At 37.8% G+C, this 14,839-nt stretch overlaps 1 protein-coding gene and 1 pseudogene across 3 annotated transcripts in view; one reads left to right on the plus strand and one right to left on the minus strand.

The window, feature by feature from the left end:
- The window catches only part of TRAPPC8 (trafficking protein particle complex subunit 8), a gene marked incomplete at its 5' end in the record, with an annotated part of 72,676 nt that extends 58,314 nt beyond the window's left edge, over window positions 1-14,362 (plus strand). For both annotated transcript variants that reach the window (XM_081097593.1, XM_081097594.1), the window contains 9 exons: window positions 1,261-1,408; window positions 2,683-2,779; window positions 5,056-5,124; window positions 5,213-5,271; window positions 8,033-8,200; window positions 10,014-10,115; window positions 11,131-11,276; window positions 12,279-12,368; window positions 13,341-14,362. In XM_081097593.1, the coding sequence (XP_080953719.1) occupies window positions 1,261-1,408; window positions 2,683-2,779; window positions 5,056-5,124; window positions 5,213-5,271; window positions 8,033-8,200; window positions 10,014-10,115; window positions 11,131-11,276; window positions 12,279-12,368; window positions 13,341-13,575 (1,114 nt within the window). In that variant the 3' untranslated portion in view covers window positions 13,576-14,362. The remainder of the gene's footprint in view (window positions 1-1,260; window positions 1,409-2,682; window positions 2,780-5,055; window positions 5,125-5,212; window positions 5,272-8,032; window positions 8,201-10,013; window positions 10,116-11,130; window positions 11,277-12,278; window positions 12,369-13,340) is intronic.
- Window positions 9,486-9,827, minus strand: LOC308523633 (small ribosomal subunit protein eS12-like; annotated as a pseudogene). The gene has a single exon. The product of its transcript is annotated as a small ribosomal subunit protein eS12-like (transcript).
- Window positions 14,363-14,839: the final 477 nt, after the last annotated feature.

Consider the following 14,839-nt stretch of genomic DNA (forward strand, 5'->3'; position numbering starts at 1 on the left):
GATTCTTTAATAAAACTGAATTTTTTGGCGAGAGTTATCACATAATAATGAAGTTCACAAGTGTCGTTTGTATATGAAGACAACATGCCTGCAGTCATTCTGTTCTAAGAAAATTATTTTAACTTTCTTTTTCCCTTGTGCCCTCCCCTGCCCCACAAGAATCTATGAAAAAAAAGTATGTATGTGCTTGACAGGTGATTGGGGTGGTGTTTTAATGGTGCTCACTGAAGAAATCAAACCTGCCTCTCACAAGGACTGTGGCCTGTCCTATTACACAGTAGAATATTTTCTTTGTATTAATGCATTGTCATTTTTATAAATGGAGTGATTGTGCTACATTTATTATTTTTATTTTTATTTTTTAATATATTTTATTGATTTTTTACAGAGAGGAAGGGAGAGGGATAGAGAGTTAGAAACATCGATGAGAGAGAAACATCAATCAGCTGCCTCCTGCACACTCCCCACTGGGTACGTGCCCACAACCAAGGTACATGCCCTCGACCGGAATCGAACCTGGGACCCTTGAGTCCACAGTCCGACGCTCTATCCACTAAGCCAAATCGGTCAGGGCTGTGCTACATTTCTTTAATGGAGTATTTAAAATATAAGACTCTGAGGAGAAATGATACAGTATTTGCAAGCATAAGAACATTTCAGATCCTTGGTCAGTGCTAATTCTCCTCAAGAAGATGATAGAGAATACTTTGGCCAAGACAACAGGGAAGGCTTTATGGAATATAGTAGAGATGAAATGAGCTTCCAAGAAAAGTGAAGATTTCAGAATTTGCATATCGGGGGATAGGCAAGAGCATAGTGGGTCTTCCGGGACTATATGTATGAAGATTTACGAGATTTACAACCTGAATGAGTGAGTTTGGCCACAGTGTAAAACATAAAGGGGGAAGTAAAGGGGAGTAAATACAGCTTGAAATGTAAAGCTTTATTGTGGAGGGCTTAGAGTGCCAGGTGAAGTGTGGAGTTGACTTGGTAGGTAGTTTCTTTGGAGCTGCTACCACAGAGGAGGCAGTCAGGACATTACTACATGAAGATGGTTTTCCTAAGTCAGAGAGACTAATCGTACCCTCCAAATGAGGAGAATGGATTGAACGTAGGCCAGCTGGGTACTTGTACTCTATTATACATGTATATTTTTAAATGATTCTGAGAGTGATGAGGTTTTAAAAGCTTTCTTTGGAATTAGAGAGTCATACACAGGAAGAGGTGTTTAGATTAAATTTGCAGTTTTTGTTTCCTCAGTCACAGGATATTGAGACACACAGCAGTTATTTGCACCAGCCGGTCTCTGAACGCACGTGCCACTGTTTGCAGAAGTAATTCTCTGGAAGATGAGGAGGGCAGAGGAGGCAATATGCTAGTCTTTGTGGATGTGGAAAATATCAATACTGTAAGTTGGTTTAAAACTAAATTTTGTTATTAATTCTATTTGAAGTATTTCCTTTGTTTTTAGTAATGGATATTTTTCCATTCACAAGAACAGAGTATGAAAACATACTAATTCTCCATTAGCTTTATAATTTTAAGTCTCCAAATAACAGGATCTGGTGGCATAAATATGGTACATTTGCACATGATAATGTAGCCTCATATGCTAGTAATTCAACCCAAAAGAGCTCTCACCATTGAGAATCTCTTTTGTAATTAAATTTATATAAAGTTCTGTTAGGATTTCACATTCAGTATTAATTTGATAATCCTTCACATACATTTCTGACAGTACAATTTCCTTTATATAAAGCTTTTCAAACATTTTAGCATTCCTGTTTATGTACTCAAAATATAAAAATAAATATTCTTTAAAAAAGGAATGCAGTCTCATACTTAAAATAGGATCTGAGCTTTAGAGTGGTTCAATTCAAATACTTATTAAAATATTAATTCTGTAATGTACTTTGCTTTTAGCTTCATAAATATGTAAGGGCACTTCTTTTTAGGATATTTAGGGTTAATGCACTAATACTTTGATTATCTCCCCCCCCCCCCCAAATCAATAATTGAAAGAGAAAATTTTAATTTTCATATTGGCTCTTCTTCAGGAGAATAAAAACATACGTGATTTAAATAACTTTATATTGGGATTCTGTTTTGTGAGTTGTGTTTTTTTTTCCCCACATCATTTTATTTTTATTTCATTTTTTAAATTATTGTTGAAAGTTTTACATATATCTCCTTTTTCCTATTGACCTCTCCCCGTTCACTCCCGCCCCCTAGCACTTACCCCCCCCTATTGTCTGTGTCCATTGGTCATGCTTATTGTTGTAGAGTTTTTTGTTCATTTTTTTTGCCTTACTGGGAATGGGTTATATCAGAAAGATGAGAAGAAATAAAACGATATAGTTTTGATTAAAAATTGAGAACAAATAATTCTCGATCTATTAAACACTACCAATAACTCATTATGAATATTTTTAGTGTTTTAAAATTTGCCACTAGGAATACATTATAAACATTTCTTAGATGGCAGTGTTGGTTTGTGTGTTTTAAGAATGTTAAATGAATTTAAATAACAAACTTTCTGAAATGTGTATTATTAATTTTAAAATAATATTTTCATCTTATGTTAATCGATGTTGACTTTGGTACCAGTGTTTGAATATTGTTTTCATTAGAATACGTTAGTGCTCCTAAATCCTGAATGATTCTTTCATTTCTTTTTGATAGAGTGAAGCAGGTGTTAAGGAATTCCATATAGTACAAGTGTCAAGTAGTAGCAAACACTGGAAGTTACAGAAATCTGTAAATCTCTCTGAAAACAAAGGTTTGTGCCTTTTTCCCTCTTCATAGTAAATTCTGACATACCTTCATTGCTTGACTTTGTTTTTCCCTAGAGTAGTACCATAATATGGTACCTTCCTTATAATTGATTTTATTAAGCATTAAATTGTGCCTTCATTAGTTTACATAACTATAAATCAAATTACTTGTTTTAATTGATTCTTTTCCATCTTTTTATTCTCTTCAAGATCTATTTGCATTATTTTTTATTCACTTGTAAAATTGGTACCTGGATATACGATCACTGTCAAAATTTCAAACAGTACAGAAACTTAGAGACCAGAAGATGGATGTTTCCTTTGCCACTAGAAGGCTGGGTTTTCTGAATATAAACATGCATGTACTCACTGGCTCTTCTGTGTGTTTCCATACCTATTAACATTGAAAAAAAAGAGTATGCATACTTGTGATATATATCGACAAATTGTTTTCCAGAATATTTCTATCAGTTTATCATCCTGCCAGTAATGAGAGTATCTAGTAGACTGGAGGCTGGAAAAATGGTATTTGCTCCATCTGGAAATGAATTGTATGATACATATTTAAAAGATATAAAAAATGTTTAAACCCTTAGCCTTAGGGTCATCCTTGTTTTGGACATTTATATAAAGGAATTAACAAAATAAGGGAAAGCCCATACAGGTCAGAGCAGTTTATTGCAAGATTTATGCTCAGGGAAAAATTCAGTGTAGCTGTAATGTAAAGTAAGCTGCAACTAAAACTATTTTGTGGTAATTAAAATATATTAGCATTTTAGAGGCTTTTGCAGTGGTGAAAAAATATATTCTAGCAAATTACGTGCATATAACAATATTGGTATAAATCATGCATATTATGCCCTAACTGGTTTGGCTCAGTGGATGTAGTGTTGGCCTGTAGACTGAAAGGTCCCAGGTTCAATTCCGGTCAAGGGCATGTACCTTGGTTGCGGGCACACCCCAGTAGGAGGTGTGCAGGAGGCAGCTGATCGATGTTTCTCTCTTATCAATGTTTCCAACTCTCTATTCTTCTCCCTTCCTCTCTGTGAAAAATCAATAAAATATATTTAAAAAAATAAATAAATAAATCATGCATATTATGAAGAAACTAGAGGCCTGATGCACGAAATTCCTGAAAGGGGCTTGGTCCTCACAGTCATGGTGGCTGCCTTGGCCCTCACAGCCCCAGCTCTGTCCAGAAGGTCGTCCGGCCTTCCGGTCTTATTAGCATATTACGCTTTTATTATTATAGATACAGAAAGGAAATGCGATAATGGTAGAGTGGTGGGATTGTAGACTTCCTAGCCCACAAATTCTAATCTTTCAAGCTTTCTGTCTATCTATACTGTTATATAGATAGACAGACAGACATACGAACATGTATTTCAAGAAAATTTAATTTTATCCTTTTAAAGAGCTGAGATTTACTTCATTGAGATGAAAGCAAAGACATTTTTCTTTAAACATCCTATATAATAAAAGCCCAGTGACCGAAATGGTGGAACGGCCAGAGACCAGAACGACCACAGCCCCTCGCCCCAGCTGGCCCCACCCCCCAGGGAGCGGTTAGGGGCGATCAGGCAGGCAGGCAGAGGTGGTTAGGGGTGATCAGGCAGGCAGGCAGGCAAGTAGGATGTCCGACTGCCGGTTTAGGCCTGCCTGTGGGATCAGGCCTAAACCGGCAGTCGGACATTTCCCAAGGGGTCTCGGATTGCAAGAGGGTGCAGGCTGGGACAAGGGGGACACCCCCCCCCCCCCGCACGAATTTGGTGCTCCGGGCCTCTAGTCTGTAATATACAAAAGCCTAAGCAAACGACCGGTCAACTGGCTCTGTGATGTGTACTGACAACCAGGAGGCAGATACTCAATGCAGGAGCTGCTCCCTGGTGGTCGGTGTACTCCCACAGCCAACCTCCTGTGGCCAGCCAACCACCCGTAGTCCCTACCCCCAGCTGGCCAACTTTCTCTGGTCCCTCCCTCTCCTCCCTCCCCCCCCCCCCCCAGCCAACCTCCTGCAGCACGCCCCCTGGCCAGCCGGCCCCAATGATCCCTATTGGAACGTTCCCCCCCCCCCCCCCCCGCCCGCCAACCTCCTGCGGCCCCAATCAGCCCCAATCGCCGGCCAGGCTGAGGGACCCCACCTATGCATGAATTCGTGCACTGGGCCTCTAGTTAATAATTATGAATTATTTTCCAATTTGACTGAGGAAATCTGAATAATGAATTGCTTTTAACATGTCATAAACTGAGAACGATCTTTGAAATTTTCTTTTCTTTCTAGATGCCAAACTTGGCAGTAGGGAAAAAGGAAAGTTTTGCTTCAAGGCAATACGATGTAAAGAAAAAGAAGGTAAATTCATTTTACTTTAACCTTTCTTTGTGGTCATTTTATATTTCATGGCAGTGATATGATTAGGTTTTCCCCCTCTATTTTTCAGTTGCCACACAGTCCTCAGAAGATTACACCTTTGCAGATATCATCTTTGGAAATGAACAGGTATGCAAATAAACACAGTAGCATTTAATTTTTTTATATAATTTTTTTTAATTGTCTAAAGTTTTACACAGTAGCATTTGATTTTAAAAGTCACAGTTCTCAAAAATAATAAAAAATAAAAAAATAATAACAATAAAAGTCAGAGTTTTGGAACATCTACCTCTTTTGGCAAAACTGTTACTTTATTAATCCCCAAATTCTTTGGTGAATGAACTTGTCAATTTTGTTGGGTTTTACAATTTGACTTCATGTCCCACAAGAGACCAAAAATGCTATAAGGGTTATACTATTTTAATTAATTACTTAAAATTAACTTTCTTTTAAGAGTATCATGAAATAAGTATAGTTCTTGGGGCTAAGAAAAGAAACAGGTTTATATGAAGGAACCTGTCTACTAGAGAAAGTGGTCACAGTGGAACACAGAGATGATACTCCTCTGGATTTTGTTTACCATGACTGAGACCCAAATAATGAACTCTTATGATTTTAAGTGTTTTATTGTCTAGAGCAGTGATACTCCCAACTTCATTATTTGTAAGAATTCCTTAGAGTAGTAGTTTTCAAACTTTCAAAATGTGCATATGAGTCACCTGGGGATCTAAAATGCAGATTCTGATGTAGCAGAACTGGAGTGAGCCTGAGAGTCTATATCAGGGGTCCTCACACTTTTTAAACAGGGGGCCAGTTCACTGTCCCTCAGACTGTTGGAGGGCCGGACTATAGTTTAAAAAAAACACTAATCGGCTGCTAAGTAACAGGCAGCGGCGGCAAAAACACCCGGCGGGCTGGATAAATGTTTTCGGCGGGCCGCAGTTTGAGGACCCCTGGTCTATATTATTATACTGGAGGCTCAGTGCACAAAATTTATGCACTCGGGGGCGGGGGTCCCCTCAGCCCACCCTGCGCCCTCTCGCAGTCCTGGAGCCCTGCTGGGGGAGTGGGCCTAAGCCAGCTGTCGGACATCTTTAGCGCTGCTGTGGAGGCGGGTCCCGCCACTGCCACTGAGCTCACCAGTTGTGAGCCTGGCTTCTGGCTGAGCGGCGCTTCCCTGTGGGAGCGTACTGACCACCAGGGGGCAGCTCCTGCATTGAGTGTCTGTTCTCTGGTGGTCAGGGCACATCATAGTGACCAGTCCTTCTGCTGTTCAGTTGATTTGCATATTAGCTTTTTATTTTTATTTTTTTTTTATTTTTTATTTTTTTAAATATATTTTATTGATTTTTTACAGAGAAGAAGGGGGAGGGATAGAGAGTTAGAAACATCGATGAGAGAGAAACATCGACCAGCTGCCTCCTGCACACCTCCCACTGGGGATGTGCCCGCAACCAAGGTACATGCCCTTGACCAGAATCGAACCTGGGACCTTTCAGTCCGCAGGCCGACGCTCTATCCACTGAGCCAATCCGGTTTGGCCTAGCTTTTTATTATATAGGAATCTGCCAGGTGATCTTGAGGTTATCTGCAGACCCTATTTTTTACTTAGAGAATTTTGTAAAAATGAGAGCTTTGCCTTTCCACCTCTAAAGCTCCATTTCCTTATGTCTTGGGTGGAGATTGGGAATATGCATTTTCAACCAGCCCTGCAGATAATCTGAAGAGGAGATCTGGGGATCTGCTTCTAAAAAATTCTGGACCAAGGACGTAAAATTCTGTGTTGTTGTGTGCTGTTATTGGTATTATTTCTTCCTTGAGTTTTTCCCCTTGGTAATTCCAAACATCCTTTTATTTTTGTTTTTGTATTTCTCTTTATCATTTGCCTTCATCTGTCTTACTCTTTGTGACTGTCTTTTGACATTTTGAGGAAAAAGCTATTTAGAAATAGCTCAGAGCACCAAAACCCCAATAATTCTAAAAGAAGTATGACTTTTCGCAGCTACTGTGCTTCCTGAATGGTTGAATTTAGCTTCAGGACTTCAGTTGTTGTATTTTGTTCATTTTTTAATTTAAAATATCTAGAAACATCATCAGGACTCTTAAATTATGTTCAGGTTGTAATTGTTATTGTATTGTTACTGAATAGTTTTATACGGGAACATTGAAGACAGAAACAAAGGCATTTTCCCTTCTGATGAATCTGGTTGAGTAGAACTTACCAAGCATTGCAGATCAATGAGAAAACTATGGGACAGTAGTTTACCAGAAAAGTTCACTCCTAATGGGGAAAATGTATATTTTTATTAATAATTATTAAATCTAAGGTTGGCATCTATATAATACAGCCTGTAATGCAGGAAATCTAAGTAAGAGATTTTACAGTGAAACAATATTCCATTAAGGGAAATCCTGTAGTGCTGAGTCCATTTAAAATTCTTTTCTCATATTCTCTCCCTTTAAGTGAAAAAGCCAAATTAATACCAGAGACTCACTTGCATTCTGGTTGGTGAGATGTTGCCTAGTGTTCTAATTATTTGAATGAGAAATACTTTAATATTTTAATAGTAAAAAAAATTACTTTTCATTCAACAATTTATTTTTTAATCATTTTCTTAGAACTACTCATTCATCGTGGATACTTGAAAGGTCAAACCTAATGTCACAGCAGTGTAGATTAATTATTTTGAAGTAACATCTTTTAAGATTCCGGGTAATTTGTACCAGATATTTTAGGTGTTTAAGTATTCGTGTGGCCTCTCTACAGTCAACACATTGACACGAAATTATCGAATAAGCCTTTTGGATATGTACAAGTTATAGAAATAAAAATTTGGCAGGGTATATTCAGTAGAAAACATTTATTAGATAAGTGATATTCTTTTAACAGATAATAAGTTCCGCAAGCCCGTGTGCAGATTTCTTTTATCGAAGTTTATCCTCTGAATTAAAAAAAGCCCAGCCGTCAGCACATACGGAAAAACAGTCAGTAGAGGACGCTGTGAGATTAATTCAGAAGTGCAGTGAGGTGGACTTGAATGTTGTCATATTGTGGAAGGTAAGTGTTATTACATTATTTCAGCAAGCATTGCTTATGTATTTGATTCTTGAGCCGAAGAACAAATGTAAACTGCTACTTATGTTTTTTCTGTGTCAATATTCCAGTTTCAGTATTACGGTTGTTTTATAACTTTTTTAGTAGTTTCATAATGACTTTTTTTGCCACAAGGAAGAATTCTTTCAAATTCAGTCGCTTTTCTCTGTATTATTAATATTTCTAAGTGGTGCTGAGAATACTGTACACATGATGAGCTTCATGGCAGCAGATATTAGTAAACTCTTTACTAATTAGTAAACTCTTTCCAAACACTGAAAAAGGGGAAATAGCAGCATGAACCTCTTGGTACCCATTACTCATTTGTTGCTATTCATCTTTCATCTATTCCATTTGCCAGTCGCCTTTGTTTCCCTTTATTTTTACCTTTATTTTTTGCTGTAGCATATTTTAAAAATTATTTTTATTTATTTATTTTGGAGAGAGAGAGAGAAACATCAGTTTGTTGTTCTACTTATTATTGCATTCATTGGTAGATTCTTGTATGTGCCCTGGCCGGGGATTGAACCTGCAGCTTTGACATATTGGGATGACGCTCTAATCCAGTGGTTCTCAACCTTCCCAATGCCGCAACCCTTTAATACAGTTCCTCATGTTGTGGTGACCCCCAACCATAAAATTATTTCCGTTGCTACTTCATAACTGTAATTTTGCTACTGTTATGAATCGTCATGTAACTATCTGATATGCAGGATGTATTTTCATTGTTACAAATTGAACATAAAGCATAGTGATTAATCACAAAAACAATCGCGACCCACAGGTTGAGAATCGCTGCTCTAACCAACTGAGCTACCCAGTTGGCCAGGGCCTGGAGCATTTTTTTTGTTTTATAATGACAGAACATTTTATCTTGTGGTGAATGTTCCTTCATGTGCTTCCAGCAGATAAAGAGGAATACAATAAGCCTTTGCCTCCATGGGTATTCCAGTAAAGAAAAGGAGTTTGTCTCATGACACTGTTTGTTTGTACTAGTGCCTTCGGCGCTCTAGAGCAAATTGGAAAAGATTTCAAGATGTGTCTCTGAAGCATCCAATCCAGCTGTGTTATATTGAGGCAGACAGATTTCAACACATACTTTATAGATTCAATGAATAAATAAAAGTAGAAATGCTGACACAGCCATGTTAGTAATTGATAGGTAGTAGCCATAATATTCCTACCTTCCATTAAATACTGCGTTAGTTACTTTTTTTTTGGGGGGGGGGGGGAACAAAGCTGAGTTTATTCATTTCTTGCATTTGAAATACTCCTCGGTGACATGCTTGACCTGAGACTCTTTGCCATAGTCCGTAACCACCGCACAGCTGCAGCCAACCATTTTTACGGGCTTCCCTCTCTGTCGATTTTATAGTGGCTGATTTATTCCCCTAGTTTCTTGTTGTCAAGGTAATTAGGTTGATTTGGCGTTGGGCACAAAGGGCCTCTGCCAACTGGACATATAGAGGCTCCTCAGAGTGGAGGCAAGCACACAGAGATGGGCTTGGCGCTTGGCTGAGGCTGTGGCAGCTCGGAGAGTTCCGCACGCGGGGCCACGGTGGCTGAGGGCGGTCTTCAGCACCGAGCAGCATTAGCCCCATTACACCTCCAGCAGCGATGCGCCCTCAGCCGTGGAGGTGGGTTATGGATGGAGCCAAGATTTAAACGCACCCAACCCCACCGCAGCCTGACTCCGCAGTAGCAGGGAAAGAGAGTCCCTGAGTTGCTTTTCAGGTTGCTGCTAAGCAGGGCGACATTCCTATGCTTTGTGTCTTAGGCTTACGTAGTGGAAGACAGTAAGCAGCTTATTTTGGAAGGTCAGCATCATGTCATTCTTCACACTGTAGGAAAAGAAGCCTATTCGTCTCCTCAGAAACAGGTACTAACTGTTTGCTTTGGGGCTTTCCTGTAAACGGGGGGTGAAGGAGGTGGCGGTTGTTTTTTGTGTGTGGGGGCGGGGGTTGTATTTTTGATGCAATCTGGCTTGTGCAAGTCTTTCTTTCTGTTGGGATTTGAGTTGATGGTTGGTTGAGAAGACTGATTAAAATGAGAAATGAACATAAATTTCTTATAAAATTCATTAACCCCTTTTAAGAGTATTAAGATGCATTTGTGATGTTGAGGTTTCCTAAGGGATACTCTATATTGAATCTATAATTCATATTATATAAAGAATTGCTTTGCTTGGGAGAACAGTGTTCTCTATATTTCCTTACTTGTTGTGACAGGCCCGCCCTGTTGTGGGATTCCAGGGGCACCTCTTAAAATGTAACAGGCGCCCTCTGGGGTCAGGCAGCAGCTGGGAATCGTGTTCAATATTTTCTTATTTCTCCTGAAATGCTGTTTGATCTTACCAAAAAGTTCTCACAGTATCTGTGAGCAAAAGTTAAGCACGTTTAGTCCAGTAATTCAAATAGTTATCTTATATTGTTTTTATAAATACTAGATCTTAAATTTTCCAGCTTTAAATTAAAAAATTAAACAGATGCTATTATGAACCCCTATTTACATATGAGGAAGTTAAGTCTTAACATATTAAATAGTTTATTTAAGATCATAGAGCTACTATGTGAAGTTGCTGGAATTCATGGAGACAGCCAGTCAATGATTCTCTCTCCTTGATGTTTCTATCTCTTTCTCCCTCTCCCTTCCCTCTTGGAAACCAATAAAAATATATTAAAAAACAACATTTAAGTTCAGCACATAATAAATGATAAATGAATAAGTGATTCCATATCCTAGTTTCTTTATCCTAAATTATATTGCAGATGATTCCAACTGTTTAAATAACAGCAGAAATAGTGTCTGCTTTACTTTATTGGTTTTAACTTTGTATTCATTATACATTATAATAAGGCAGTACTTTTATTGTCATGTATTTTTTCTTTTTTCAGGAGCCACCAGAAATGGAACCATTAAAATTTTTCAGGCCAGAAAACACTGCAGTTTCTTCAAGACCATCCGTAGAGCAGCTTTCTAGTCTCATTAAAACAAGTCTTCACTACCCAGAGTCACTTAACCACCCATTTCATCAAAAAAGGTTTGAGGGGTTTTTTGGTTAAAATTTTTATACAACACACACACACACTTCTATAACTGACAATGGCATTAACCCAAATGCTGAAGGAGAAATTTAGAATAATAATTAATCTATAGGTATTGGTGTTAGTAATTTACCCTTTACTGCAGTTCTCTGTGTTGCTGCTGTGGTTAAAGATGGATATTGCCTCAGCCACTTCAGTTGCCCAAAGTTTCCTTTTAAAGAGCAGGTTTATCATTAAGTCAGAAACAAGGAAAAAATATTATATCATTTTGTGTTTGTTTTGGAGACTGAAATTAAACCCAAGACATGAATGCAGTATAGACACATCAAAACAGTTCAAATTTCGACAGCATTAATTACTTAAGACTTACCAAGTGGTAAACTTCCAGAGGAAAATGAAGAGGGAGTGAAGTGCCAGGTTCCTGAGATGTTTGGGTGAAAGAAGCGACAGGAATGAATGAAGAGGAATAGAAAACCAGGAATGGGGTGGGGCTGGCGAGGCAAGAGCCCCATTCCCAATGAAAAAGCACTTGCTATCGGCCTGTTCACTGAGAGACTGTGAATGGAGGAAGAGACAGGGTTACGTGTTGGCGTTTCCATGATTTAATTTTTTCTCCACTGGCCTTTTGTAGTTGAGATTCTTTACTTTTGTTTTTCATTTTGGGAAATAACCACCTAGAAATATTTTAGTGTTTTGGTTTTTTTTTTTTAAAGATTAACTATAATACATTGAAATAAAAAATGGTTTTGTGGATGTGTATATTCTTCAGGATGTGTATATTGTGGATGTGATACTTATTCAGGTATTGTATTACTACGTTTTACTTTATTTACATTCACAATTTGTCTTAAGTGGTTTTGGAACTCAGTTTTTTTTCCCTTCTTAAGTCTAGTGGTTTTTAAGGAGCTTCTTCTCTATTAGGTACTTTTAAGTGTTATTTACTCGAAAGTTGGTTTTTAAAAACACACAGCTAATTACTGTGTTTCTTTCTTCCGTAGCCTTTGTTTAGTCCCAGTCACCCTTTTACTCTCCAATTGTTCTAAGGCTGATGTGGATGTAATAGTTGATCTTCGGCATAAAACAACAAGGTAAAGGTTTATGTGGTGTAAGGTTATTGTATAGTTTAAGGTTGATTTGAGACCAATTTAATATTTTGAAATTCTGCAAATAGTTACTAACATGGATAAAGTTTACTCAGGCGTGTCCTGATTTCTTCTGTTTGGTGTTGTAGAAGTGTTAGCAAAGGGTTACGGAGGCTCGTCTTAGCATAGGATAGGGACAAAAGAACGCATCCCCCAAAGCAGCACATTAATTTGACCAGAGCTAAAAATTTTTATAGAAGTTTGTTGGTGAGAAAGAACTCTAAAATTGAAAACCAGCAAGTTTGTGATAAAAGGTGTGTTTGGGTTTTTTTTTAAGTTTTATTTTCCTGATTGTAAATAATACTTAAAAAAAAATGCTGGTTCATACTCCTGCAATTGATATTCCAAGAACTGGTGCTTTTTGGAATTCAGAAATTTTTGGATTGTTAGAAAAGTAATGTGAAACATACACTGATTATTGTTGATTAACATCCCAGGATCGGAAGCAGCTCTCTGAAATCCAAACACATTCTCTGTATGATTATTTGTATTGTAATTAAGGAACTAATGACTTATTGGTAGATACTGGGTTGCTTTCCACTTTTCAGTATTATAAACAGTTTCAATATTATAAGCATTCTTATATACACATGTTATTATGTATGGATAGCCAGGTGGTGGTTAAAAGCTCGGGTTTGAAAACAGGTTCCATCATTTGCTAGCTGCTGTTTTGAGTGTTAAATAAGATAATTCACTCTTAGCCTTGTACCTAGAACATAGTAACTGTTCATAAATGTTAACTAGTATAGCAATAGTAGTAACAGCATTGCCATTATAGTTATCATTAATAAATAGTTGGCTTCATAAAATTATTTCTAGAAATAAAATTGCTTGATAGAAGGGATGTGTTAATTGGGACTTTGGGGATAAATTTATAAAGAAAAAACCCTTCAACTTACCCTTTCCCTCCTTCCTTAGTCCAGAATCATTGGAAATCCATGGATCGTTTACATGGCTTGGACAAACACAGTATAAACTGCAGCTTAAAAGCGAGGAGATTCACAGTTTGCAGCTGAAGGCATGCTTTGTCCACACAGGTGTCTATAACCTTGGAACCCCTAGGGTATTTGCCAAGTTATCGGACCAAGTTACAGTGTTTGAAACAAGTCAGCAGAACTCCATGCCTGCCCTAATCATCATTAATAATGTGTGACAGCTTATAAAGTTGTACTGAAATCCACAAGAATCAGTTTATTTTACTGACTGACTTTTACAGCAGTATTTGAAATACCTAACTTGTTCTGGAGGTTGGCGTCGGATCACTGCAAAACACTTGTCAATTTGTTGATGATGTAAAGCACGTTGGACTGAGAATACTGATATTCTTCTTTTGTATTTCTTTAAACCTGGTAATAATTTACATGCTCATATTGCAGAATTTCAACATATCCATGCACCTTATTAAGCACCATCTTAAAAATCAGTGTCTAAGTCTACTGTTACAACTTACTGATGGTATGCGAACATTAGACGATTTTGAGGAAGAAAAGGCCTCGTTGGCAGTACTCCTATTAAGCCTTTAGTCAAATTCCAGCTTTACTGTGAAGTTCAATAGAATATGAAATACAAATTTTCCTGTCTTGCTTCACATGGTTCTCTAAAATCAGGTCTGAACTTTGGTTATAAAGTCATGGTTCAGTACCTGGTGGTTCCTATGGCTTATACATAACTTTGTAAAAAGAAATTTTCTGATGCTTTGAATATAGTTTTGAAAGGAGTTTGACCTTTTTTCCTCATTCATCTCAGCATAGTGTGCAGTATTTCACAATATGAGATTTTTGTCATTTAAATTATCATATTCTTTATTATGTAACTTTAACATTTGAGTTGATCTGTTTAAAATATAAATCTCAGTTAATAAAAAAATAAGCTTTTCAAAAATGTATTATATTTATAACAAATGTACTGTAAATAGAATAAAGACACACTATTCACTGTATACATTTATTAGATGCTCTTTTTTTTCTATTCTGAGGACCTGATATATTCTTTATTTAAAATGAATGCCAACTGTATTATGATGGCAGGTACTAGACCGATTTCCTGAGAAAGCATTATATCATCTTTGTTTCCAAAAGCGAAGCACGGTCTTTGTTCCTGCAGTCCTTGTGACCTTGTTACACGTGGGCACATGAGTCTTGTCTGTCAGTGTGTTGTGTCTGATGCCCAGTTACAATGTGTAACCCTCTTCTATCCGGGAGAAGGAAGACCTGTGCTCACTGAGCCTGTTAGAAATGACCACCTGCCGAAACCGGTTTGGCTCAGTGGATAGAGTGTCGGCCTGCGGACTGAAAGGTCCCAGGTTCGGTTCCGGTCAAGGGCATGTACCTGGGTTGCGGGCATATCCCCAGTGGGAGATGTGCAGGAGGCAGCTGATCGATGTTTCTCTCGCATCGATGTTTCTAACTCTCTATCTC

Source organism: Myotis nattereri (genome assembly GCF_964212035.1).
Source record: "Myotis nattereri genome assembly, chromosome: 8".
Lineage (NCBI taxonomy): Eukaryota > Metazoa > Chordata > Mammalia > Chiroptera > Vespertilionidae > Myotis > Myotis nattereri.